Source organism: Micropterus salmoides, unplaced genomic scaffold (assembly GCF_014851395.1).
Source record: "Micropterus salmoides isolate LMB-PRFRI ecotype aquatic unplaced genomic scaffold, ASM1485139v1 Ms_hic_scaffold_21, whole genome shotgun sequence".
Lineage (NCBI taxonomy): Eukaryota > Metazoa > Chordata > Actinopteri > Centrarchiformes > Centrarchidae > Micropterus > Micropterus salmoides.
In genome coordinates, this window is record NW_024041262.1 from 2,382,903 (window position 1) to 2,407,024 (window position 24,122).

At 40.2% G+C, this 24,122-nt stretch overlaps 2 protein-coding genes across 2 annotated transcripts in view; both read left to right on the top strand.

Annotated features, from left to right (window-relative positions):
- The window catches only part of mtr (5-methyltetrahydrofolate-homocysteine methyltransferase), a 38,452-nt gene extending 21,261 nt beyond the window's left edge, over positions 1-17,191 (top strand). The window contains exons 27-33 of the mRNA XM_038735831.1: positions 1,103-1,178; positions 1,838-1,993; positions 3,879-4,078; positions 4,776-4,976; positions 5,107-5,299; positions 11,030-11,142; positions 14,984-17,191. Of these exons, the coding sequence (XP_038591759.1) occupies positions 1,103-1,178; positions 1,838-1,993; positions 3,879-4,078; positions 4,776-4,976; positions 5,107-5,299; positions 11,030-11,142; positions 14,984-15,073 (1,029 nt within the window). The 3' untranslated portion in view covers positions 15,074-17,191. The remainder of the gene's footprint in view (positions 1-1,102; positions 1,179-1,837; positions 1,994-3,878; positions 4,079-4,775; positions 4,977-5,106; positions 5,300-11,029; positions 11,143-14,983) is intronic.
- A 926-nt stretch (positions 17,192-18,117) lies between these two features.
- The window catches only part of ryr2a (ryanodine receptor 2a (cardiac)), a 208,275-nt gene continuing 202,270 nt past the window's right edge, over positions 18,118-24,122 (top strand). Inside the window, exon 1 of the mRNA XM_038735834.1 lies at positions 18,118-18,302. Within this exon, the coding sequence (XP_038591762.1) occupies positions 18,255-18,302 (48 nt within the window). The 5' untranslated portion in view covers positions 18,118-18,254. The remainder of the gene's footprint in view (positions 18,303-24,122) is intronic.

Genomic DNA, 24,122 nt, shown 5'->3' on the forward strand with positions numbered 1-24,122 from the left:
TTTTAATAGTTTGTGGACAACAATGGAGCTCAACGGCTCAGAGGAAGAGGAGACCTCAGGCTGTGAGACACACAGGACCTGTTAGTGGAAACATTCACTGTTGGTTTTCACTATTGGTTTGAGTCTGACAATAAAAGAGAATGTAGACTATCACCAGACTTCCTCTTTAACACAATGGCCTTTTCTTCCCTATATGTTTGTATTGTTATAATGATGCCATCCATTTACTTTGGAATATGCTCATATTAATATACTCTGTGCTACATAGTATTTGGGCTTATCAATGCTGAATTCCGTAGTTCTTCCACTACTCTTCTTTAAACCACTCTAAGCCTACATTTTTATGTGTGATACTGTTAGTTCCATGTTTACATTATCATAAAGTGTTTACATTTTTAAGTAGGTAGTAGTAAACTCACAAGGGTTATAGTTTAAAGACATCGCACAGAACTAGAACACAGTGAGTATCTTCTGAGTGGGACTAAAACCTTTCTCTTGACCTTCTGTTGTGTACTCGAGGAGTACTCTTAAGAGTCCTCACAGTCAGGCTGTCAGGCATCAGACAAGACAACAGCAGCAAGTTGAAGTGATTGGAGATGAAGTTAGAGTAATGAAACAATGAGACAGGTGTTCAGGATGTTAAACCAGATAATAAATCAGAATCACTTACAGGAAGTTTGATCTCATACAGGAAGGCTCATCTAATAAAGTTAAATGACATTTTAGCGCTGTCTTTTCTATGCTAACTTGCTGTATGTACGTTTTTGACCCAGTTTTTTGTTGACTACAAGTTCTTTAGTTTTTGTAACAAATGAGGACATGTCCGAATCATCTGTCACTGAAAAGATCAGTTCCCACAACTGTTTATCCTATCACTCATATGGATCACACATCGCTGTGCATTCTTCTCTCCTCTGATACTACTCCTGTCATAGCTCTATAAAGGAGCTGTTGAGGTCCAGGATTTCTTTACTGTTTAATAGATGTGTGTTTTGCATATGTATTTACTGTTGAGCTTATGGAGTTTACTTGATGGAATGTGCTATGTAAATACAAATGCCTTGTCTTCTTCTTCATCCTCCATCTCTCTGTGTTGCTTCAGGATCGTCGGTATCTGTCTCTTTCCCAGGCCAGAGAGAAGGCTTTACATATAGACTGGCTCGCTCTGCCCAAGCCATGTAAGTTGGACAGGGAAGTTACAGATGAATGAATTCCAAAGTCATTAAAACAAAACTCTATCACAGATACACTGATACAGTGTACAATATCTGTCATTAGAATATAAACATCTTATGCACAAGCAGCATACAGTTTGTACATAATACTTCAATTAGGGCTGGGCGATATGGCCAAAAATTTTATCACTATAAAATATATATTATATATATATATATATATATATTGATTTTTGCTTTTTGAAGAAACCAGATGGTTAATTGTGGTTTTAAACTTTTCTTTATGGTCAGAACATGACAAATACTTGCCAAACAGTGGATAACGTAACAAATCTGAGGAAGAACATTCAAAACAATTAAGATAAAATCTTTTATTTAAAATCTGTTTGAGTAAAATTAAGTAAAATATTTTTTTTCAGTCCCTTTTCCTCAACAACATAAATATCTTAATAGAAAAAATAAGTGCTAATTCATTCTTGATTCAAATGAATTAAATAAAACATTTATTGACAATATATTGAACATTTATTATATTGTTATTGAGGAAAACTATATTGTGATAATTATCATTATTGATTTATTGCTCAGCCCTAACTTCAATACAATGTATAACATTTTCTGTACGGCCCTTAAAAAGCGAGTGTGCTCTTTCTTTGTGTCAGTGCGTCCTCAGTTCCTGGGCACCCGTGTGTTTGAGTGGTACGACCTGAACCGTCTGGTGGACTTCATTGACTGGAAGCCTTTCTTTGATGTGTGGCAGCTGAGAGGGAAATACCCCAATAGAGGGTACCCCAAGATCTTCAATGACAACACTGTTGGTACGAGCTCGTCCTCTGTCAGCATTCATCAAGTCATACTACAAACATCCATCCTGCTACATATTTACCCATATGTTGCTTGTGCGTTTTATGTTTGTAAAAAGAGACTCTTGCTAGATATAAATTAGAAATAAATAGGGGTGAGACGAGAGCTCATACCATGAGATCTCGCAAGATTATATTATGATCACGCCAGAATCACGCAATTGACATTTTTCACATGCTGTCAAGCTACACATTAATTTTCTCACGCAGTGAATTACAAATGTAATTATGACTGATAAGAGAAACTCAGAGCGAATCCACTCCGCCCAGCTAATGCAACACCGACGTACGCCCTGATAGTAATCAACTGAACCGCACAGCTCGTGAGTTCTGACAGGTGTGATGAGTGGTAACGTAGCTGGTAAACACTGAAGTACAGCCTTGCTCTGTTTGGAACTGTGAGCTGCACTTTATCTGAGCTGCTGAAGTTAACGTGTGGATTTGTGGTGAGATTTCTGCCTCACATGCAACATGCAGTCCCAAATTGAACACTCTGAAGGGGGTAACGTTACTACCAGTGGATCAAAAACATAATGCACTGCAGAGTAAAGGGCGGGTACACTTCTCATTAAATGATGTCATTTGTCAGGTAATATTCTGCCTTTTCTCTGGACCTGTCAGAGAACACAGATAGCATGTGTGGGAGAGATTCTGAATGTGCAGAAAGTTTTGAACATGAGCAGACACACAGTCCAAGAATTTCTAAGTGAATCTAAAATTAAATAATTTATCAGTGCGGTGAAAAGGTGCCACAATCACATTTAAAGAGGTTACATCCCCAAACAAAGACACAAAGAGGAGGGAAGACTAAATCATGACTCAGCAGGGATGATATTAAATCAGCACAGAATGACTGAGAGCTGCGCTGACTTAGGTTCTGGTAGAGTTAAGGCCTTTTCACATGGGAAGCGATTTATGTGACTCTCAATTAATTTTCAATGAGAGGTGAGCGTGAAGGAAGGGAGGTGCTGGCATTGCGACAGGCATAGCGACAAGTGGGCGTGTTCCCGTGAAACTGTTGCGGTCGTGCTCGTCTCATGCACATGCCCGTTGGAAATGACTTGAACGTTCTGTAGCCTACGCGACACGCAGCACAAAAAGAAGATGGATGAGAGACTGATACTCTCCGTCTGTGACTTGGTGTGAAGTGTTGAAGTGTTCACTGAACAGTTACGGGACATTAACAGGAGGGCGTTTGCATGACCAGATTTATCAGTTATATGAATAATATAATAATATAGCTTATCAACTAACGTTACTTTTGGTTTTACTTTAAGCTAGGCTATAAAGGAATACAGTGGCGCACAGAAGCCGTTGCCGTGGCTTAGGCTACAGAGTTTGACCTGCCACTTGAATTTTGTGTTTCTCTTTACTTGAATAAAAACACTTTCACCAAAAACTGGTTCAGAAAAATCATCATAATGCAGGAATTAAAGTGTTTAATGCTCCAAATTTTTTTAATATAAATCAGCACTAAAGATTTCTTAAAAATAGTTTTAAAATCTGGTCTCGTCTCGTGGGTTAAGTGTCTCATCACACCCCTAGAAATAAGAAAGAGGATAATTCATTAATTTATTATGACAAAACAATCTAAGTAATAACTAAGCTGTGTTGATGGATAAATGTAACCAGTTTTTGTTGCATACAATACAGTGTAAGTTATGGAAAAGTGTGTGTATATTGTGAATGCACAAGTTTGATGCAGGTGCAATTGGCTTTGTACAGTTTAAGATCATCAGTATACAACTGATGTATACTCAAGTATACAACTACAAGAACACAACAGAATTCAGCGGAACGACTTCCAGCCTCTGATCTTAGTGGGATTTGCTTTCTGCAGGTTCGGAGGCTCGGCGAGTCTTCGATGATGCCCAGCGGCTTCTCAGCCAGGTGATTGGCAAAGGCAGCCTGAAGGGGCAGGGTCTTGTGGGGTTCTGGCGTGCCCAGAGTGATCGTGATGACATCAATGTGTACAAAGATGATGTCACAGTGCACAGAGACACCAAGCCCATCGCCACATTCCATGGCTTACGGCAACAGGTGAGGGTCATTAACAGTTGCAGTGTATTTCATTCCATTGCTTTTAAGTTCCGTGACGTGCACAGGTACAGGAGGAGGGAACACGTGTAGCTAGGGCTGGGTGATATTTCAAATATATTTGAAATATACAAATATTAATTAACGTGCGATATAGCAGATGATGATGTCATCATATTCAAGTTTTCAGTGTTTCAGCTTGTCGCTGTTGATGGGTAGGTATGTTACTTTAGTCAGCCATACAGTGTGTAGATAGGCCCAGGTTGCAGTATAAAAGTTACTAAAAGGCTGTGTGTTGTGTTTGCTGCCTCAGAAAAGGAATAAAATGCTCATTTTAACTACTTTACATACTGTTGGGTAGTTCAATCTACGGCAGTGCATAATATTCTGCAAGATCATCATGTTTGTACAGTATGTTAGTATAGACAAAATGTGTTTATTGGGATAAATATCTTGTATTGTGGCATATCCTAAAAATATTGAGGTATTATTTATGAGCCATATCAGCCAGCCCTCCATGTAGCATTAAGACAGCATCATGCTGCTGTGTCATGGTGAGGTATCAGCCTAGTACTTGCCAGATGTAGTACTTTCATGATGGAGCCAGAAGTGGATGGGAATACACTTCCAAAGAAACAGTAACACATTTCTGTGTGTGTGTGTGTGTGTGTGTGTGTGTGTGTGTGTGTGTGTGTTGCAGGCTGAGAAAGACAGCTCCAGTTCAGAGCCCTACCTGTGTCTGTCAGACTTTGTTGCCCCTGTAGACAGCGGTGTAGCAGACTACATCGGTGTGTTTGCTGTGGGTGTGTTTGGAGCTGAGGAGCTGAGTCAGGAGTTCCAGGATCAGGGAGACGACTATAGCAGCATCATGATCAAAGCCCTGGCTGACCGACTGGCTGAGGTACAGTATGGACTGCTTCCTAACACACCAGATCTCCTTCACCATTGTGTCAGTGAGTCACAGGTGCTGAATGACATGCTAACTGTTGCATGGTGTTTCTTTGGTTTCTGCTACATCCTTCTGTCCCAAGGCCTTTGCTGAGGAGCTCCATGCTCGTGTGCGTAAGGACCTGTGGGGCTACAGCTGTGACGAGGCTCTGCAGGCCTCAGACCTCCACAGAGTTCGATACCAGGGCATCAGACCTGCAGCTGGCTACCCGAGCCAGCCTGACCACACAGAGAAGACCACCATATGGAGCCTGGCTGGGATCCAGGAGAAGACAGGTGAGAGCAACAACCACTTTACTGTCATGACTGCAGCTGAAAGGCTGCCAATACTGTTGTACTGTACTGCTGCCAGTACTGTTATTTTTTCTTATTAGTCTGAACAGCAAAATAAAATTTTCATTTATTACTAGGGGTGTGACAAGATTAAAATATGACAAGATTTCTTGTCAGATTAAAAGCTGTCTCGCGAGACTCATGCAATTCACCCTTTGCTAAGCCACACCCCAAATACGCAAGATGGCCAATCACAGTATAGGACTGGTTCTAACAGAGGCCGGACAATTTCATGCTGATGCTCCATTGACTCCTATGCAAAAGTTTTATTAAGTTATATTTTTCAGCTTTACAGAACAGTGTTGATCCTTGATATCGTTGTCCTTTGTCTCAATCATCAGTTGAAGTGGTGGTTCACTTTTGCTGTGTGATTGGTAGGCTTTAGTTTATCTTTATTTTTTTCACGTCAGTTTGACAGCCTGAATACAACCTTCAAATGCACAATGCAAACCTTTCTGTCGGCTTCTTTCTGAGATAGCTTTTTCAAAAATAAGACAATATTTCTGCAGGCAGTGCAGTCATATACAGTGGCAGCGCCTTGCTTAGTCCGACAGGTCTGACAGCTTGTCAACTAAGGGGGGGCGTGGCTTCTGGAATGGTCAATTCATAGTTTTCACGTGACGTCACGTTCCAAGGGGAACGCTCCCTTGGAGCGTTAAAAGACGTTATTTTACGCTGCCCGCCAACTAGGAAGCAAGTGATACACTGTTACTTTGAGATTACTTTTGTGTTGCCAAAATGCCAGATGGTTTTTGTTATTGGATGCATTACATTTACTCATTGGCAGACGTTTCTATCCAGAGCGACTTACATTGAGGAACAACATACAAGCATCAACATGCAAGCATCAACATGCACTAATTTACGAGACAAGCCTGGGCTATGTATTCCCTACTGAATTGAATTGTAATTGCAATATCTGGCAGAAAAAACTTAGGTAGTAAGTTGGTAAGTAGGGCTGAATGATTTGGGGAAAAAAATCTAATTTCGATATTGCAATTACAATTCAATTTGCGATTTCTTTTTTTTTAAGCTTAGCTCAACATTCACTGCCAGTCTATTTTTGACGGAACTCCCGATCATATATCAACAACAAATACAGTTAAAATAGAAAATACAAAAAAAGATACAATTTAAATACAGTACATCGCCTACTTAACCATGGTAGAAGCACAAAAATCTGAACAAGTCAGCAAAATCAGACAGGCAAAACATTATTCTGAAATGCTTCATGTGGGATATGTGCAGAGAGCGGAATGGAACAGACTCGTTATCCGTAGCAGCACACAAAATGACAAATTAACAAAATGTCAACAATGTAGGGCAACTAAACGCTCTGCTGCTGAAACTCTTCAGTGTGAGTTGACGCCAGGCAGAGGACAGACAAAACCGCGGCACAGCCGCCGCCTGTGCAGTTTCGGCTGATGCCATTATCCCACGGATGCGCTGTATAATTAACCTACATTTTAATCTTAATAATAATAATCGTAATCAGTTGAACCCGCTCTTGTGCGGTGAGTCCAGACAGTTGTGAGTGGTAAATAACTGGTATAGTTGCTCTATAAACATCTGAAAACTGACTGCGTGCTGCACTTTATCGAAGGTGCTGAAGTTAGCGGATTTGTGGTGAGATTTCTGCTTGATGAAGTGTTTTCGGTTAGTTTCGGTTTCACATTCAACATGCAGTCCCAAACTGCGTCGGTCAAAAGGTCTGTAGGGGATATTACCAGCGGAACAATAATGTGATGCACAGCAGAGTATAGGGCAGGTAGACCTAAAAACTTTTTTCTCAGTATGTCAGAGAACACAGATATGTGGGAGAGATTCTGAATGTGCAGAAAGTTTTGAACATGAGCAGAAAACCTGCTGAAACAGGAGCTATTGAAGTCGAGGAGTTTCTAACTGAATTAAAGTGAATTCATTTACAGTATCATTGAGGTTAAAGAGGTTACTTCTCCAAACAAAATACAAAAAAGAGGAGGGAAGACTAAATCATGCCTACATGTGTGCTGACTAAGCAGGGATGATATTACATGAGAAAAGTTGAGATTCTTGTGTGGAAATGTGGCCATGATATACAGTCACACTTGCCACATTGATACGTGTTACCACAACAGACCCCAATGCATTCGATGTACCTGCAGCTTATCTCTGAGTGCACAAACTGGAGTTCTTCAGAGTCGGTATAGAAATGTAAATTTGTCTGCTTAGCTGAGCCAACATTAGCAAGGAGGGGGAGGCATTACGGTGACAAATACCTTGCCTCTGTCTGAAGGTGGGCTGTACATTATCCTGTATATCAGTTTGTCACTGTCATCTCCCCACCATCTTAGTCAAGCTGTCAGTTCAGCTTTCCGCTGGTCCGTCAGGCTGACGCTGGCTCAGCCAAGCTGCTGCCAAACTCATCATACTGTCTGATGAAGAGCATCAGATTTAGTGTTGTCATCACAGTACTGACAAATGCCAGTGTGAACATTGTTGGACCCCATCCCAGTGTAATCCAGATGGCAAGTGAAGGTTTGTGTGTCCATGTAGGTGTTTGCTGTTCGTGCTGATGACAAAACATCAGATCTGTGAGGAGAAAAAACTATTGATTTTGAGCATTTTAAATCAACACAGCTAAATTTCATAATGTATTTTCTATTAACAATGGTTCAAATGACTAATGTGAAAATGGTTGCTCTTAGTGACAAACCCACTGAGAATTATCACCAGCTGCACAGAGCTTTTCTGTCAGGTCATTGTTTTGGTTGCTTTGGTTTTACAGTCTACAACCCCCCCCCCCAATCAACCTGCTTTCCACCTGCAGCACTTTTCTGTGAAATTTCTAAATGGAGTGGGGAATATTACAGTTTACAGTTATCTGGTGGACACAAATCCAACTCCAAATGCATGCGTATATGTTGCTGTTGAAAATGTAAAAAGGTAACTATTTGCTAAGACATTGTGGGTGATGATATGTTAATCTTGTATTTACACTTGTTCAGCACCCCCAACTGTCAAAAACCCCAATTAATACAGCTGTTTTCTTCTGCTACAGCATGCTAATCAACTCTCTCTGAGAACAAATCCGCATCTAAAAGTGAGAAATGTATTACTCTTGTCTTAACCCGTTGGATACACATTGGATCCCTGTCTACACAGACGGACAGCTTTTCTTTATACATTATTGAATCATTTCATGCCTAAAGCAGTAACATCTCTCGTATCTAGGGGCTGTAACGATTAGTTGACGTAATCGAGGAGTTTTACTACAAAAATTTGTCGACGTGAAATTTCATAGTCGACGCATTGTTACAGAGAGGCTGTTTAAGGGAGAGATAGCAGTCTTCTTCTTAAGAACATTTCTGGTTGTTTATTTCTAACTGGAAAGCACTAAAGGAAGTGCTGGGGGCAGTATGCCATGACTGTAACGAAGAAGAGGCTTTCATGTAGCCATAACTCACGGAGAAATAGCTTTTGTACACTATTTCATCACTAAATACACTTTTGAGCGGTTTGAGGTGAGAAATCAACTGTGTAGAACTTGAATATTGGCTGTTTTTACGAAAGCTGATGGCGAATCCAAAATGTGCTCAAACGTGTTCGGGTTGGGAAGCTCCACAAGTGCCCGTTAGGTTAGACCGGTCGGCCAGTCGCGCCCACAGAGCCCTCGGGTCCCAGTTACTCAGACCACTGCAGCAGCAAGAACAGAGCAGCAATGACAGACGAAAGACAGTGTTTCCCATACCTTCATTTATTTTTGGCGGCCCTCCACAATATCAATGCTGACCGCCAAATACTGACATTGATTTTTATTTATTTTTTTACTAGGCCCATTTAAAATCGTATTTGATTGCACCTCAGCGCTGTAGCGCATTCACACAGCAGCACGTCCTCTCTCTCTCTCTCTCTCTCAAACACCGCAGCATAAATCTGTCCAACACAACGCTGGCAATGTCGGAGACCCAGCTTTAAAAAGGTTATTAGTAATGAGTAATGGTTCAAAGTACATCAAGGAACATCTGACTCCTGATGTAGGAGTTACTGACTAAAACTTATAAGCACTTTTGAAGAATAAACTACAGAAGTAGTATGAAAGCGGACTGTTGCTTTATTATTCTAAATAGACATTGTTAGTGTACAGTTGTGGTTATAGTATTTGCTTTTAATTTGCTTTTATTTTATATAGTTCCAAAGCAAAAATCTTTGTTAAACAGCAAAGTTTTAAAGTTAGTATAAATCAGTGAGTTACAGGAGTAGCCTACGCTGTCTTGTCTTCTTCCCTGGTTTCCCCCTGGCGTTGATACTGGTGTTCATTCTGAATAGTAAACCTTATTCACTTAATGGTAATGTTAGCTAGTTAGGCTGTGTGTTGGAGATCAGTAATTCACTTGAAAGATATTTAATTAGTTAAATGGTTTAATTAGGGTTAGGGGGTGACAAAAATAATCGTGACTAGTCGACTAATCGAATAAATTATTAACAGATTAGTCGACCACAAAAATAGTCATTACTTGCATCCCTACTTGTATCATAGGCCAACAGTGCTGATGACTATCAGACAACAAAACAACACAAAGGACGTTGAAGAACAACCCACACATGGCGTCTAGCTAATGTGTACTTCTTACCTAACCTACACACTTCTTGTATTTCACCGTGTCTTGTTGAACGAGCTACCAAACAAAGCTCAAAGTCCAGAGGGCACTGCTAATGTACATTTGCAGGGTAGATGGACAAGCTAGTTAGCTATAGCGTATTGAACCGCTTCAGAACAGTGGTCAGCATCAGTCAGATTAGAATATACATGTTGATCTTGGTGCCCCTGTCTGCTCAGCTATCAATCAAACATGTTCACTGGATTCAGACCAAATCAAGCACTGCGGCCAAATGGCAGGTCCTCCCGTTCATATGAGTAGGTATAGTCTCTTTAGGCTGTGGCGGAAACGATGAAACAGAATCAACTTTTATAGAAACACAACCCGACGTCGCTCTGTGGTGGCCACAGCGCTCCAGTCAGCGTGAAGTGTTACCGAAACGGTGTAGTTCATGGACCAAACTACAAATCTCTCCCTGTCCTCGCTGGGTTTATTTCGGATACCCAGCTTCGTCGACTGAGTCTGGCTTGCAGTCTTGGCTGAAAAATAGCGACACAAGAAGCCTAATTTGGTTCGTGTTCATTTGTTTGAGAGAGAAAGTTTGCTGAGTGAATGAGGACTGGTAGCGAGAAAGCCAGTGAATCAGTGAAATGAAACGTTATTTTCTGATTATTTTACAGCGGTTATGTTCTAAAGCATAAATAAACACGCCCACACCCCCATACAACCCTGCGACTAAGCGCTGCAACACCACAATTGGTCTCAATACAGTCTTGAGTGATGGCAGAGACAGAGATACAACAAAGGTCCCCATCCAGATTCCACCCAGAGGCATTATGGTTCATGGTAGCTGTCCACCCCTCAAAGTGTTGATTTTTTTTTTTTACTGAAAAAGCAGGCTCTCAATTGTATCAGCAATATTCAGATTTTCTAAGTGTGAAAATGAAACCCTGAGCTTTTGTCTCATTTTGCTGCAGATTTTGTGCGTGTGTTTGTTATCATTTGAGGGTTTGTTTTCGTGATTGTATGCATATGAAATATCTACATGTGTGTATTTTTGTCTGTGTGTGTGTGTGTGTGTGTGTGTGTGTAGGTATTTGTCTGACGGAGTCTCTGGCCATGACGCCTGCTGCCTCAGTGTCTGGACTTTACTTCTCCCACCCTCAGGCTTCATACTTCGCTGTGGGAAAGATCACCAAGGAGCAGGTTAGTTAACCATCCACATTTAAACTGCTATAAATAACTCAAGAAAGTGTTGTGAATGTTCATGTTAATGAGATATCCCATTAGTGTCGGAAATCACAAATACTATAATATCACATTGGGTGTTCTAGATGTGTGTCCTTCAGCAAATTAGATTAACACAGATAAAATACCTGCGACACAACAGATCTCTTCCACTTTATTTAGAGGCCTCTGGACAAGACAAAAATAAATAAAATGCAGTAAACACCAGAAAGACAATATTATAATGTTAAAGGGCTAATTGGGGATTTTTGAAGTGGGCCTGTATGAGCTACTTATCCATAGTCAGTGTATTATCTGCAGTAGATGGCTTTCAGTTTGGAGAAGATACACAATGCACTGCTGTGGACAGGGTCAGTAGCTATACATTTTATTAGCCACCTAAAAGAAGGCCAGTTGAAGAAAATCAATGTCAGTTTAGGTGTACATTATAATTAGAATAGATAACTTTTTTGGGTGTTTGGAACTACACTCAACTTCCCACACATAACTTGGTTGCACATTGTATAGCGCAATGAAACCCTGAGACAGTTGCACGTTTCACTTTGGATATCTGCGCAGTAAATGATGAAAAACGGCAAAGCAATAGAGACTGAAAAATAAAGGGAATGAAAACAGTATTTTTGTAGGAGAAGAAGGTGCTCTTAGCGGTGCTCTGCTGATGTAAAACATGCTTAATGAAAGCTCCTAAATAAATTTGTTGATTTCTGTCTAAATTTGATCAACGTTGAAATGTTATGAGAAAATTGTAAAAAGGAATGACCACAATTAGAAGAGGACTTCAGAGACAGAGGGAGAGATTAAGACATGAAACAAACTGACTGAGGCGCAAAGCAAGTAACTGCTAGCTACTGGACACTGAAATCAGTAAGCATTAAAAATGATAAAACAAGATAACACTAGCTAAACAGCAGTTGGGTGTACTCAAGGAAAAAGACTTACCACCACCACAATAATAATAAACAGAACCGCCATGATACTAGGTGACCTGGGACAGTTTGAGCGAGACATTGTTGTCATGAGGCTGAGAAGGAGAAAGAGACTCTCAGAAACACCCCAGCAACCCTGGGAGCCAAACCCCCCTGTTCTACCCCTGCTCCAGACCCACAGCCTGTAGATACCGACACTGACCTTATCCTGCCAGACCACTCTGGAGCTGGTTTAGCTCAGGGAGCAGCTGGACCAACAGCAGCCTAATTCTGCTACCACCAGTGACTTCCTAGCAACTGACCAATCAAGAGAGAACAGGACATGTCAACTCACAACTGAGAAATAATCAGCAATATGCAGCAAGTCAGAGAAGACCACGGGATTACCTCAGTGAGGAGGTGAAGGACTTTAGAAGGTCAGACACAACTGTGGAACTGTGTTGTCTACGCTGAGAGAGGAGCTACAAGAGAGGGACACGATCCTTTGTACCCACAGACACCCCTCAGACCCAGACCTCGCCCAGCCAAACTCGCCTACACCTGCTGATTTCAATAGAGTATAAAGACATCGTTGAGACATGGTGCAGAGAAGATGTTTCCACTGATCACTATCCCATCAACAAAAAATCTCACAAACACCCAGGGAAACAACTCAGGAGCCATGAGTATATGGTGTACATCAGAACTGACTCATTCAGTTGAAATGATCCAAAAAATAGAATCCTATATTTGGCTAAAAGTGAACAAAGAGATGCTTTGTGCTGTCTACATGTGTACTATTTATAGAGCACCATCAGAACCCCCCCTACTACAACCAGGATAGTTTTTCTGTTTCTGAGGGGAAAATGAATCATTATAAGACCATGGGAAATGTTTGGATCTGTGGAGACACGCTCGACGGAGGAAAGAGCTGACTCTATGCACACCTGCGGAGACGTCTCGACTGTGTACAGACCCAGCGAGCGCTACCTAGCTATAGAGAAGGGTCGGCAGAGGAGAAGAGGAGAGACTCTGCTGCCAGTGTGTAAGACAAAAGGCAGAGTCAGAGCTGCACCCCTTCGTCAGGACCAAACCCCACTCTCTGAGAAATAAACACTTTCCCTATGACAAGCCGTTTAACCATTTATTCCTTAAAACATACTAGTCTTTATTTAAAATTCACTAGTAAATATTACTGTTTTACTACTAACAATTGAATAGATACTAGTACTTCATTTTTAGTTACTAGTAACTATTCCATTTGTTACGAGAGCAGATGGAAGGCAAATATGGTCATGACAAGTTCAACATCAGGTCCCTGAAAAGTGACCTGACCCCTGAGTTACTGAGGCAGGTGCAAAGCAGGTAGATTTAAAAATAGATCTAATAATAATTTCTGTGGAAATTAAACAAAAAAACATGCTTTCACTGGGTGCTATAGTGGGTTAACTCAAGATTCCCGCTCAACATTGTGATGTCCGTCAGCCATCAGCGATGGTCTGTTGATGGTCGATCTCCTAGTCCTGAAGTGATTTCACTTGAGTCAGGGTCGGTTATACCGATCACCGATCACTGGGTCTATTTGAAGCCTATTGTTTATCATGTAACATTATACAGTATATCTTATATTTATTTAATTAGTCCTAAAAACAATATATTAAGTGTTAAAATTAACAGATGATAAAGTATCCAGAAATGACAACTATTTTATTGTCAGGAAACAAATTCCACTTTGTCTTAGAGACTTAAACTATAGCAGCCTTTGCCTGGTTACTGCTTAACAAATGTAGCTTTCCTGTGGAATAAACCACAAAAAAGACAAGCAGCATCTTTATAAGTTTACTTCAACTATAAAAACTGCAACAAAAAAGGCTTTAGCCAAAGTATTTAGGAGATAAAGGAGCACAGGCATCCTGAGTCGACGATAAACTCTGAAGTAGCTGCTTTTTGTTCTGGAAAGCTGAGGCAGGTTCTGTGGGCTTTAGGGGAGAGAGAGGAAAAGAGAGAGGGAGAAGGGTTACAGAGAGGAGTCAAAACTGTCTTCAATGAGATTTGAAAATAAAGGAAATTTAAATAAATGAAAGTACAATGTTAATTCCACATTATGTTGTTAATATTACTTATAGTTACTATATTCATTAGAATTTAATTTGGTTTACCACTATTGTAAGCCTAATATTAATTCAGTGGGTTGTTTTCATTTATTGAATCCTTGTGCAAGAAGCACAGTCTACATCTTTTACATAGGCCTACTGCCACCGGCTTTACCAGAGGAGAGAGTAGCAAACACTTTAAATACGGCCAGCAGGTTTTTATTTGATTTCATAAAGGTTAAAAATACGGGAGATTTACGGGGAAACATTTATTGGGAGGATACCCGGGTGAGAACGGAAAAATACGGGAGAATCCTGGTGAAAACGGGAGGGTTTACATGAGAGGACTAAAGAGAGAAGTGGGGTAATGTGAGGCTACATCCACACTACTAGGTTTTTTAAAACCGTTTTATAATGAATACAAATCTTCTCTGTCCACAGCAGCGCTTTAGCTGCATATTAGAGTTGATCTCAGTCTATATTAAAAGGACTGAAAACAAGCATCTAGTGGCCGTTCATGTACACTGGGCATGCCCGTGCCGGTGTAAACATGAAGCAGATGGTCTACTCCGCAGTTGCAGTCCGCAGTTGCAGAAGATTTGGTGAAAGAATAAAGTAACACAGACAAATAACTTCACCAGGCATTTTTTTTGCATGGAAAGCTGTTTCTGAAAGCAACACGGGAGAATAATACAAAACAGGAAGGATCCATACAGAGATTTGATAGAGGATATGTTATAGACTGGACTCCGACACAAAATCAGGCTAAACTCATATTTTTTCTGCTCTTCTTGTCTTCAGGTGGATGACTATTCCAGGAGGAAAGGGATGAGTGTGGAGGAGATACAGAGATGGCTGGCTCCTGTACTGGGTTATGACAGTGAAGCTTAGAGTGTGACCGCTCCAGCAGTAAACTGGGACACAGAGGGGTCAGAGCAGGGCACCACCAGCCCAGAATTTACAGTCCAACCTTTCTTCTATAGCTCACACAGGTTCTTACTGTGGCTGCTTACACAGGGATTCACTGATATCTCGTAGTATAAGCCTTAACGTTTTACTGTACATTGTTAAGAAAGGGTCTTTGACCATCTCACTACAGTTAAACACTACGCACACACAAATACATTGTGTTTAAGGATTATGTTGTCTGTTAAATGTATTCGCTGTTTATTGATGGAGTGATTCTTACACACAAAGTGAAAACTAAATGGTGTTATATCACAGTCACATGTGTCTTCAGTGGCGCTGCATGATCAAGCTAAAATGGTTATGTGTTTATTTGTATACTCATCTCTGAGCTGGGTATCTTTCAAAGTCAGTCAATATCTGTGCCAACATAATGACTGACTTTTGGTGACACCTTGATTTGCTGATTCTAGAAACATTTAAAAAGATGTTTTCCTTTTACTAAAATGAAGTAAACTTCTAATGTAAGTATTTCTGTTACCTTAAAGGGATAGTTCAGCCTTTAGGAAAATGTGCTGATTTGCTTCTTTCTGAGTATAATGAGGAGATTAATATCAGTCTCATTTCTGTGTGTAAAGTACAGAGCTGGAGTCAGGATGTAATTGAGCTAACTTAGCATAAAGCCTGAAAGCAGAGGAAAACAGTTTGTCTGGCTGGGCCAAAGTTCAAAAACACACCTAACAAAGGTGCTAAAGCTCACCGATTAACCGAGTATCTCCTTCTCTAAATAAGTGCACAAACAGAAATGTGAACGAACAACAGTTTATCCATCTGACCTGTACTCGTGTGTAACATCTCTGCCTATAGCATTTTTGAACCTCGGTTTGGCAACCTCACTGTGACAACTAGACTCCATGAACAAGCACTGCACCTGCTTGTGATTTTGTTAGTGAGCTCTTTGTAAATGTATTTTTGTACTTTGGAAAGAACCAGGCTTGCTGCTTCCCCCCCCCCGCTGCCAGATTGTGATTGTGATTAAAGTCAGGAAATCTGATCAGACAATTAGTAAAAAGCACTTAAAATCTGTTTGTATGTTCAGTGCCAAATTTCGATATGTGACAGTTTTCAGTTACATTTTTATACTTGGTGGTACGGACCTGTTCATTCGCCTCAAAAAGTATGGAGGTACAGCACAGTAAATACTACAACATTACCTCAACAATAGCCACATGTATAAAACCAAACTAATTACACTACAACCATGCAGTAAACCTTGGACACATGGGGAATTTAGGACATTATAAACAACATACAGTTTAGATTCGTATGTGAAAGTAAAAGTTTAGATCCATACAAATTGTATTTTCTTGTTGTGTAAAGGTTTTAGCATTATCAACATTTGCATGTAGGCTGGAGTGTACTAGCTTAATAGCTAACACATTTTTTAGCTTACTAATGTTGATTATTTAAGTCACCTTGAAAATCATTTATAAAGTCAAAGTTTTGATTAAAATTATGTACAGCTGTCACTTGAATGTAACTTTTTAATAACAAACCAAACAGCTATTTGCTGCAGGTGCATGGCTGTCATAAGCGACAAATAATAATTTACAACCAAAGAAAGGGTTACAGTGAACAGTGCTCTATGCTTGGTTGTAAAGACTTAAGTGAAATAACCAGTGTTATTAAAGTCTCATCCTCAAATGATTAAAGTGGTAAACTGGGTAAACCCTTTGTAACATCTGTGTTATCAGCATTTTATGTTCTCAGTGTCGACGTCTTGTTGACATTTTACTGTGTATTATCAGTGTTTTATTGTGTGTACTATTCAACATATGTACTTATTCCAAGGTCCTGGAAAGTCTTCACATGGGACAGAATGACAGCAATCAACCAGGTTAAAACTGAAATGCATTTCACATGTGTCTTAAAAGCCCTGATGTGCTGCAGTGGCTGATCTTTGATTGTATGAGACTTTGTTTTGTAATCCATTTTACTTGCAGTAAAAAAAGAAAGTGTGGATAAATGATGGTGGCATTGCAAACACTGTAAAACAGGAGCGAAAGAACAGTGCAATTTTGTTAAATATATCATTTCAACATATTTTCTCTTTGTTTCTCTGAGTTTACACCTCTGATCAGCCTTAAAGAAAGTGGTCATGGGGGAAAAAAACTACAAATGTCATCTGGGGTTAGCTCGGCGTGGGCTTTAATACTACATGATTTCTGTTATACATTTGTGTCACAACTTGGGGCCATGGAGTTTGAATGTGGGCATTAACCAGACAGCTGGGGCCTAAAAAAAGCTACATTAATGGGGAGTGTAGGACACAGTGTTCTCTTTCTTTTTAATGTGTCTCTTGTGAGTCTCCAACATTATGGAGGTACAATAGTAAATTATTGGAGAATCCTTTTAAACATGTTAGAATCTTTTTTAAAATTAGTAAGTAGCCTATATAAGTGCTAAGTATAAAGGAACGTTTTTCATGTATAGAAAAGTATTTTACAAATGATAAAAGTGATTTGTCTGAGAGGTGTTGAAGTTCTTTATATGAAGATTACATTTAATTATTTAAAAATAGTATAAATGTAATTGTGATTGATGAAACAAATAATGATATATTCTTTTTCTACCGTTTTTATTTACTAACAGGACAATTGCTACCATTAAAGACACACTGGAAGGCTATTAGCCAGCGGGAGGAAGTTGCCATTCTACAATTAAAAATGAACACATTGCGGAAATTTCACATCCAGCGCAATGGATTCCACTTTGATGATTTAGCATTTACACCTCCATGTCGGAAAAAAGAAATAAATATTATATTAAAAACCCCAGATGCAAGTTTCAGAGGTCTCGGTAGGAGTATGGACTCCTTTTGGAATGAATGGTATAATTTACTTGTAAAACGTTCATGGCGGGAATGAGCTTCCGTTCCCCTGCGGCCCAGAGAGGGGGCAAACCGAACCAACAAACTGCTCTCGCGCGCAGACACTCGCTCACACCTGTGCGGCTCCTCCCTCGGTGAGCGCGCGCCATCCAATGAGAGACGAGTACCACCGTGCGTTGGCCTTGCTCGTCTCAAACACGCGCACATCGCCGCACGCACACCCAGTCTGACTGCACACGCAGATACAGCGCGAGCATCTCCGCGTGAAGGCTAGCCATGGCTGAAGGAGGAGAAGGCGAGGATGAGATCCAGTTCCTGCGAACTGTAAGTGTTTTTTTTTGTTGCTCTGAAGCCGAGTGTCGGCGCTGGGCTGGGTGTCACTGCGTCTTTCTGCTCGGCTGTGTGTGTGTGTGTGTGTGTGTGTGTGTGTGGCGTGGGCAGGGAGTTTACCGCATTAAGGATGACAGCTCCTCTAGATACTGGTCTCTGGTCAGTGAGCGCATCTTGCTGACAGGACCGAAAGGACGGTAGAGGTGTGAAAACATGACAGGCGGGGAAGAGGAGAGGTGGAGGAAGGTGCCTGTTGTAGCGGTCACTGCCTCAGAAAGAGGAGTTGAGCAGCACTGGTCGCTGGTGTTGGGTGGAAGCGGGGCGCAGTGCGGTGCAGCCTGCTGCATCTGCTTCACTTCACTTCACTTCACTTACCTTCTACACTGAAGCGATGCCACGGCGCCCTGCGTCTGTGTGGGCATTTAGTGTTTGCTACATAATGAAGTAAAACCAGCTGCTATTGGACAGGAGCGGAGCTGCTTCATAAAAGCCACACGTGAATTCACTGCACGTGCAAGGAATGTCTTAAAAAGCCATGAATATGTATGTAAGTGAACGTGTAATATACGTAAACAGCCTTAGTTGTAGCCTTTTCCTGCCAGGGCTGAGATGATGCTAGTGTTGCCAGTGCAGTTTCCCTTGTTTTTGAAATGGTCAGTGTCAGTATCTTGTCAGCAAAGGAAGGTTACTGCAATGAGTTAATTCTAGAAAATACTTGGAACAAAATGAAACTATTCCATTGGAAGGAAATTTTTGAATTTCAGGCTCTAACATATTTAGACAAGCTGCATATTAAATCTGCACCAATCAATCTTTTTATACTAACAATGAGTTGAATAACTGTAATGTGAATAGAGTTGCTCATAGTGGCAAAACCCACAGAGAATTTTCAGCAACTCTGCAGTTCCCCTCATCTCTACAGAGCTTCATAGGATCCCCCCCCTCCCCCCAACCTTTGCTGTATTGGTTCAGTCCCATCCTCTAATCAACCTGTACTACAAAGCAAGTTCAACACACCCACGGACGGTTTTGTTTTGTTACCAGGCTTTAATTGACCCTAACAACCGGCATCAGGCTGAGCAGTCACAGTGCACTTGTTATCAGGTCTGTAAGTCAAGCCAGGGTTTCCCAGTCCAGCCATGAGCGTTCATATGACAGCAGCACGCGTTACAAACCCACATTATGTCAAATGTTTGTGGCAATAATCACCTGAATAAAAGTCACACATAAATGTCAATATACAATTTTCTCCATAGAAATTTCACATTTACATATATAATGGCTACAAAGATTTTGTACTTTGTACAGCTGAGAATGGAGGGTTTAAATATCTAGCCTAGCCTTCGTGCTTCTTGGTATTCTGCCAGGAAGGTGTTGACGTAAAGCTAGAGAAGGATGTCTGCTGCTTCCAGGAACCAGACCCAGATAAACAGTCTTTTTCATAAACACATCCTTTGAATTAATCTCTGGGTTTTATTACATGACTTTGAGGTGTCGACAGAGCCACTGCAGGGGAATTTGGTGGTAACTGCAGAGATTGGCTCACAACAAGCCACCAGTCTCCATCTCAGCATGTGGTAGCCTCTGAGTCGTGGCTTGCAGTGTGATGATCTGCTCTGTTGGCATAGTGTGTCATCAAGCCTAATTCCTGCACTGACTGAAGGGTCCAGTTGAATGGTAGGCATGCTGATAAGGTTGTTTTGATAAAAAAAAAAAATGACATAAAGGGCAATTATTCTAATTATTATTATTATGGTACAGAAATGAGTTAATAGCAGTTAAAAAAACAGGATTTTTGTGATTAATATTAATTTACTAAGTTTTCCTAAAGCAACAAATAACAAAAGCATCACAGCTGAAACTATTTTTATCAATTAATTGATTTGTTGATCATCAGAAAGTTAAAAGGCAGCAATTTTGATAATCAATAATTTGAGTCATTTTTAAAAAACAAAATGTCCTGCAACATGAGATAATTATCAGACAAAACATATTTAAATGTGTCAACTTGAGCTCAGTGACTGGCATGTTTCACTATTTTATTACATTTTATTGACTAAACAATTAATCTAGAAAAGAATCGGGTCTTCCATGGTGTTCTGGGGGGAGATGCAGTTACTTGAACCAACAGTGTGTAAGAATTTCATTTGTTTAGCTGTGTTTAGGCTAATTTATGCAGTGTAGCAAGTTACTGCAGTTATAACCCCGTCATGTTGGATGGAGCTGATATAAACAAGCCACAGCCTGGCTGATAGGAAGTTTGGTAATTTACGGAGGGGCGAGAGAGCCACTGCTGTAAAAGGAAAGAGGTGCACTGGATTTACAACACACTTGATGAGCTGTATATTATTGAACCACATAGGCCGAGTCATAGTAGTGGCTGTAGAGAAATAAAAATGTCTAAATGGTATTAAACCGGTTTGTTTTCTAGTAAATTCCAATATCTTCAATACCTCTTAAATATATTTTTTCAGTAGCAGTTAAATGTTGTAGTTAGTTAATTTATTTAAGTTTGTTGATAGTTTTTGTCAGTTAATTTACCTTCAGCTTGTGTTGTTGAAAAGTAGTGATGAAGCTGGGCATAAAGGCACTGCAATCTAAAGTGTTGCGACACAATACAAGTAAATTATTTCTATAGATTAGGGGATTATATATTTTCCTGCAGTCCCAACATATTTGACAAAAGTCTATAATAAGGTTTTGAATACTTTTTGTCTGAAATTATATCATGATCATTTTGTCATACCAGTCACTATCAACATTTGTCACAGTATAATTAAGTCACTTTCTGTTCAACTTAAAGTTCCCTTGCAAATGATTCTGAACCCGCAATAAGATCAGGATTTGTGAAAGAGAAAGAGAATCTATTCAAGTAAATCAATTGTGCAAAAATGAACAAAAGTCCATTATAAATCCTGCAGTGTGAAATGTTTATTTCTTGGGTCATTTTCGTGTGTATTGGCACCGTGTCCTTTACCATTTATAAAAGACAGCAATGTGTTAACACTTAAAAGTAGATAGTAGTGATGCAGGGGTGGAGGTGTTAGTTGCCTTGATGCTCGTTCCATGGGATGGGTCTGATTTCTGAAGTTTAAGACTGTGTGCTTGCACTCTGTGTGCTTTATTGGACATTGATGCTGCAGGTGATAAACTGAGTGTGTGTTATTTCCTGTCTTTTGGGACAGGTTTAGACTTGAGGAAGGTAATGATTTACAGTGCATCACCCCTCTTAATTTGTGTCTGTCGTTAAGTATCACCACACCGCTAACGTCTTGTTGCCTCGTTTGTCCTGATCAGATGAGATTGTAATATTTTGTATGATTCATTGTAGTGCATCATCAGTCTGCTTGTGCTTGCTGTAGAGGATTTCCTGTTCCTTGTTACAGTATTTGTTATGAATAATTTGTACAGAAAGGGTCTGCTGTCTGCTATATTGTGTCTTGTCAATATGTGATGTGCTGCTGCCACATTAGAGTTGTCAGTGCTAGTGTTGCCCCTTAGTACGGGGGGAGTGTTGGAGACTAGGACTCAGCCTTTGGGGACGACGGTGGGTTCAGGCGAGACAGAAGAAGTGTCAAGCAGGAGAGGAGCGAGTTTGTAGCGAGATGAGTAACATTATGCATCATCCATCTTGTTCTTCTGAAGTTGGAAATGATTTATTCCAGTGTTTTGAACAGCAAGACTTGTGTGATGTTACGCTGTGTTGAAATAAATGAACAAGTCTCCTCGCTGGTTGTTGGACACATTCAGAATCATTACTGCTTGTCTGTAACAGCACTGCGTGCTGCTTGTAAAATGTATATTTTAAAGGCTCATTATTACAGTTTTGTATTTCTCTGTAGTGTAGCACAGTGTTCACAATGCTGCTGATAACATTCTTTCTCAGCCTGGAACTCAAAACATTTTCTGATGCCCCAGAAATATATATTTAAATAATGAAGATAATATCATAAACATGCGATGACTAATCGACTAATGCTTGAACATAAAACTGTTAGTTGACTAGGAACATTTTTAGTCAGGGGCAGCCTTATTTGGTACAGAGTGTTTTTGGGAGAGTGGCACTGATAGTAAGTCAGGGAAAATAATGGTTTTATCCACCACAGCAAAATCGTAACGCTGTAGTGGAGCAGTGCTCAGAGGACAGGGAGGTGCCACTTCACAGGCGGTGAACCCAGGGAAGGCACCAGAGACTCTGCTTAATACTTCATTAGGTGCAAGTGACTAACGTGTGGACGCTCACTACATCTTCATCACAGTCAATGCTATTGGCAGAGACAGAGAAAAGGCAGTAGCATAGCAACACTCATTCAACAAGACAGTGCAATACAGTGTTGCAGCACAGACAGGAAAAGCTACTATCCAAGGCAAACTGAAGATTATCTTCTTCACAAAAACCTTCATCAGCGTCATACGGTGATGACATGGAATACAGACAAGTACACTTCTCCGGACAGTTACAGTATACTACTGGTGGGAGGGGACAGAGACATAACCTGAACAGGAAATCCAAGATTAACATGCTCAAAAAATCTCTGCGATGTGAGTGTTTTTGTCCCACAGTGGGACAAAAGACAGGGAATTTTGTATGACCATCCAGGATTTATTTAGAAAAATGCTTCAATGCACATTGTTAATCTGGAATCTGTGAGAAGAAGAATACAGGATTTTATTGATTTATTATATATATGTGGCTTTTAGTACATGAAATCATCCCTGTTATTTCCCCCCAAAGGTTAATGTTCTATTTTAAAAGTGGTTTAATTTTTTAGGATGTTAGTGTAGGTGGTCTTTATCTAGGGGAGGCCACCCACCTCCACTGTAAAACACTGCATAACTCCCTGCTGTCCAACACTTTGGTGTAGAGATCTGTGGTGTGGTGGTAGGACAGTCGGGGTCTCAGAGGAAGACTCTCAATGTTTTTTGTGACCCCACAACATTTTCGGACACTAACAAACGGTATCCATCACCCTGCCAGTCAGTCAGAACTGATGAAGCGTCTTGGGAGATCTGCAACCAAGTCCCGTTGCCCTTTATTTTAGCCCTTTCATGCATGACGTCCACTACAGTGCACAGATATATGGAAGCCTTTTTTAGCCATTGAAGTTATTGTACCATGTCTGATTATTGTGTTTTACATCTCTGTCATTTTGATATAATGCGTTGTAAATTCAAAATAGGGGAGGGAAGTGCAGATGCACCAAATATCTTAGCAATAACTGTAAAATCATTTTATTCTCAGACAAGTGGACCAATAAAAATATTTTTCAACTAAATAGGATGTTAGAAATACTTTTAGCCAGATTTTAATTATATTTATTATATTTTGTGTACCTTTTGTTCTGTGACTGAAAATAGATCTGTCCAGGTTATATTCTGCCTTTGTAGATTTGTAGCCTTATTTTTTATGTTTTATTTAGAATGATGATATTATTTGTATTTAAATAACTTTGTGTATTTATTCCACTCCACTTTTACTAAATGTTGAGCATATTGACTTCACTTTTGATCCCGTTGATGCATGTTGTGCACTGCAGTGGAAACATTTCAAAATTAAGTGTATTGGGGGGGAAAAGTTTATAGCCATAGTTTTTCACTTGTACAAATAAAAAATAAAACAAATAAAAAAAAATATATTACTTTGTGATTTATTAATTCATGGACCTTCTCTGGACATCTATAACCTGGATGACTGAGTATCTTCACAGACGTCTTCTCTGAAAATGCAGGGGCCAGGGGTTGTGAGGCTGAAAGTGGAGATAGCGTGGACAGGGCAGGTATCATCACTGTACTCACTTTAACCTTGTGCAACAT